At 38.9% G+C, this 4,635-nt stretch overlaps 1 protein-coding gene across 1 annotated transcript; it reads right to left on the bottom strand.

The window, feature by feature from the left end:
• Positions 1-2,243: 2,243 nt before the first annotated feature.
• On the bottom strand, positions 2,244-4,039 carry LOC149188870 (uncharacterized). Its single transcript, XM_089413108.1, has 2 exons — positions 2,716-4,039; positions 2,244-2,460 (listed from the first exon to the last, which is right to left on the bottom strand). Exon 1 carries the CDS (start codon positions 3,329-3,331, stop codon positions 2,774-2,776), a length of 558 nt encoding a protein of 185 aa, XP_089269234.1. The 5' UTR covers positions 3,332-4,039; the 3' UTR covers positions 2,244-2,460; positions 2,716-2,773.
• Positions 4,040-4,635: the final 596 nt, after the last annotated feature.

Below are 4,635 nucleotides of genomic sequence, written 5' to 3'. Positions count from 1 at the left end.
CAGGAGGAACAATCTGTACAGAATGGAGCTGAAGAGACACAAGAATTCAAAGTTGGAGAAAATATACAACTTGTGAAAGTAGACACAGTGGCCAGCAACCAGGAACCTTCTAACATGGATACTCCATTGAAGGTGCCTATGCTTACAGAAGGCCTTGATATGTCTTCTTGCTTGAATTCTTTTTTTGGTAACTGGTTGGTTGATTGTTCAGTGAAGGGCTGAACTTGTTGGTTGATTTACTTCTGAAAGATGGCTGACTGTAATGGTGCAACATTCATTGTGAGTTTATCCATTGTACAGTACTAAGTGGGGGCTGTAATTTTGCAGAATTTGCAATGGAGCAGCAGGGGATGTCTGCTGATGTGATTCGAAAGGCCTTTTTAGCAACAGAAGAGGGGTTTTTGTCCATTGTTACAAAGGCATGGCCTACAAATCCACAGCTTGCAGCAGTTGGGTCTTGCTGTTTAGTAGGGGTGGTTTGTGGTGGGGTGCTTTATGTTGCCAATCTGGGAGATTCCCGTGCTGTTTTGGGAAAATTGGTCAAGTCTACAGGAGAAATAGCTGCCATGCAGTTGTCAATGGAGCATAATGCAGGTATTGAGGCTGTGAGGCAAGAGCTACAATCTTTGCATCCAGATGACTCACAGATTGTAGTTCTAAAGCATGGGGTTTGGCGTGTGAAGGGTATCATTCAGGTACATTTAATCTCTGCTTAATTTACTGTGTTAATACTGGGCAATTTTACGTCTTTACAGTGAGACCACAGCTCAGCTGACATGGCACTAAAGTTGGTACCAACTTATTATCAGATGCATCTCATGGAAAGTGAGTAATTGGAAAATAAATATGGTACATATGACCATAACCATGTACACAGGATAGTCCTTCCCATTAATATATACACTACTAAATAAATAAAAGATGAACACTTCTATTTGAATCTGGAAAAATGACTTCTAAATCAAAGTTTTATTGCATCAGATCATTGCTATAGCTAAGAAACAAAATGACAAATTCTTTTATTTGTCAGATCACCACACAATGCATGGACAATGGGCTATTTATATGTTTCAACCAAACTAACGGTATAAGCCATCAAACCTTCCAAGATAAAATACGAGTTCATCAGCAAAATTTTGCATCCTGGATTTAGAAGGTAAGTTCGTAACTCAAGTCCAGATATTTCTCGTAGCTCAGAGAAGGATATTTTCTCAATTCAACACAAACAGAGACAGATATAATTGTTATTACATAAATAAACAACAAACGTCAAGAACTCCCTCTGGAATCAACTTTACATTAGAAAATACCCACCCAAAAAAATAGTTTTACATTGTAAAACTGCAAAGTAAACTACACCTAAAGCTCAATGGAAAAATCTCGAATTGAATTTTTGTATATAAAATTTTATGCTGAACCATCTCAAATTGAATTTTAGCATATACTATTTTATATTGAACCAGGCTTTTTTTTAATCCTTGAGAGAAAACTAACCAATAAATCAATGTTAAATTAATTTATTAAGGATAAAAAACTTGAAATGCATACCTCTCAACAAATAATACACAATTTATTAAGGATCAAAAACTTGAGATTCCTACCTCTCAACAACTAATAACACAATATATCCTGCCGGGCTAACATTGATCTATGCTAGTTTATTTACAATTGTTATTTAAATATACACCTTGATTGTTATTCAAATATACAGCCCTGTTTAACAGGATCTATGTTAGTTTATTATTATTTAAATATGAAGTAAAATAACTAATTCATCCCTGATATGGCTCTGTAATTCATCTTATTAAAATACCATCACATCATCCCCAGACTGGCTTAGAGTAGTTTATTGTTATTCAAATATGACAAGTAAAATAAATAATTAATCCCTGCCAAGATATGGTTCTATTCTTCATTTTATTAAAATACCATCACATTATCACCAGACAGGCCTAGATTACCTCCTTTCTCTACGTGCAATAGCAAAATAAGATCTGGGCCTAGAGCACCTCCCTTATCTATATGCAATAACAAATTTAATAAGGAATAATACATCTTGATTAAGACAATACAGGTTCCAATTACTTTTAAAAGAAGCAGCATAAAGAAACTACAATGGAGATAGTAAATGAATTATTGTCCATAATCTTCTCTTAATAGAAGAAGCATGCCAAAAGCCCTATCTAATATGTAATTTATGGAAATCTTTCAGCTGCTCTCTGCTTATGAGAGCATAACTACAGAGTTTGGTACAGTGAATACATATTATAGCATCCAGACCACTAACCATGCAATTTCAAAACAATATATTTAAATTTTATCAGAGCAGCGGTTACAATACCTGGATTTCACACAAATAAAAGGTCCTTTATATTTCACAAAGAACAACATTTTTTGCAGAATTGGATGCAATTGCCGTGTCCAACAACAACATGCACAGGGCATGGAAACCCTGAAGACCTGTTTGGGACCATCAGAAAAAACTGAATAATTTCCACATCTGAAACAAACCCAAGCACATGACATTTCTAATTTACAAGCACAAATCCCCTTTAAATGCTGCAATTATCTCAAAAATAATTCAGGACTTCATATTGCAACTACCACCCACCAGTTATTATAGAAAATACTTTTCCCAAAGTAATAAAGCATTAGCCGACTTACCAGAACCAACCAATGCACATAATTTTTTTGTTTTAAAGGGGGGCTTCTTACCAGTAAGTTCGCATAAACCCTAAGCCCAAAAACCCCAGTGATTAACCACCGTGCAGCTTCACTTGAAGGACCCCGCGCTCATATTTCTGCACAAAATTCGAGCGTTCATCTCGTTGACGGTATCAATAAGCCCTCCTAAGTCCATAGTTCCACCGGAGGCCTCGTTCTCCTTGTCTTTCTTCTCCTGGGGTTTAGCCGCTCTACGCTTAAACTCAGTTGCCTTCTCGAAGAAATTCTCATAGATATACTCTGCCGTGTAGCCCTTCTCCTCATCATAGAGCATGATGTGACCGTGCCATTCCCAGACGCGGTAGCCGGGCTCTGGGTCCTCGTGGAACCCCACGCAAACTTGGTGCTCGCTAATGGTGACAGCCTGGCCGGAGTTCGCCTTCAGTTTATCAGTGTCCCCGCTGGATATAATCTGAACGATATTCTTCTCCAGCTTCGCCTCCTCTCTCTCCAATGGGCTCTTGCTCTCGTCCGCGATGATGCAATCATACGAGTTGGATAGGAAGGTATTGGTGTCCAGAAAAGGGCTGCGCATATTTAGCCGACTCATCATGGTGCTCACAACCAGGCTTTCGAAAGAGTTTTTGGTGGAATACTGGTTCGCCATTTTCCCTCCGATGGCTGATATCCACTCTCCAAGACTTCCTTCCGGTGGATATCAATATATAAATTGCAATGGCCAGGCATATGTGGGCTCTCAAGGAATTTAACAGCTTGGGGATTGGAGGAAACCAAAGGGAAAAGGGCGAAAGCAATAAATTTCCTTTGCCTTTATCGCCATCAGAGTATCAGTGTTTATCTTCATGCCTGACAGTTAAACCCCAAAATTAGCATCCTTCAAGTTCATATCCTCTGGCAGCATTTAACAGCTTGGGGATTGGAGGAAACCAAAGGGAAAAGGGCGAAAGCAATAAATTACCAGGAAGCGCAGGCATGGCGCAAGATGCCACGGGCTTGGGACTCTTCTTGACCTTGACGAGACACATACGGCAATTTCCGGCGATAGAGAGGCGGGAATGATAGCAGAAGCGAGGGATAGGCGCGAATGATAGCAAAAGCGAGGGATATCGACCCCCGCTAGGCACCGATAACAAAAATGCCGACCATTCCGCCTGAAGGATGAAGACCATAACAGAAATGATTGAACAATTTCCCGCTGAATGTGGACGCCAGGTGTCAGTCTCAGAAACAAAAGGACGACGAAAGTTTCTTTCAAAGGAAGGCCTATCGGCCTAATAATAATCGATTCCTTTCTACTCGTGTTTTGAATTTCTGGAATTTTTATATAAGAAGTCCCATTTTAACGAAAGCCCACCTAAGGGGGAGTCTCCCTAAGCACACTAGCATTTCCTCAGCTCTTGTTGTTGCTACTTGAAGTCTTTTTGCTGAAGTAAAATGCAGTGGCATAGATTATCTTGTGTTCTATGTCCCCAATCCCAGTTTTCATAAATATTGTTTTTCCATTGTTTGCAGAGTTGGTATCTATGTTCTAACAAGACTGATTTGAACACTTTAAGTCAATGTAGAGTGTTATGTTGGTATCAGAGCTCCCCCCTACATAAATAAATCTCACAATCTGGAAGATGCAAGTGGAATTGGAAAACCATCTCGGTAATTGGCTAGTCCTCTGTGCTTTTATTCAAGTTACTCTAATATGTTACCTGGTACAATTATGTTTTGTTCTAGCTCCTTGAATCTCTTGGCTGTATTGACTAAGTTGTTATTTGCAGCATCATGGTAGTTCACTGTGCACTTAATTTGAATTCCTCTTACTTAGGATGCACTCTTTCATTCATTTCATTTGCTTTATTGATACAGCCATATTTGGATTAAATCTCAACCACTTAAAGATTAATATCCAAAACTTACCCTTGATATTGACTGTCCATGGACAACCCAAGAGGGATTCCT

The sequence above is a fragment of the Pinus tabuliformis genome, chromosome 3_1 (assembly GCF_031772625.1).
Source record: "Pinus tabuliformis cultivar Carrire ecotype Pingquan chromosome 3_1, CPIR1, whole genome shotgun sequence".
Classification (NCBI taxonomy): Eukaryota; Viridiplantae; Streptophyta; class Pinopsida; order Pinales; family Pinaceae; genus Pinus; species Pinus tabuliformis.
Note: the sequence above shows the minus strand (reverse complement) of the source record. Positions and strands in the feature narration are given on the sequence as shown.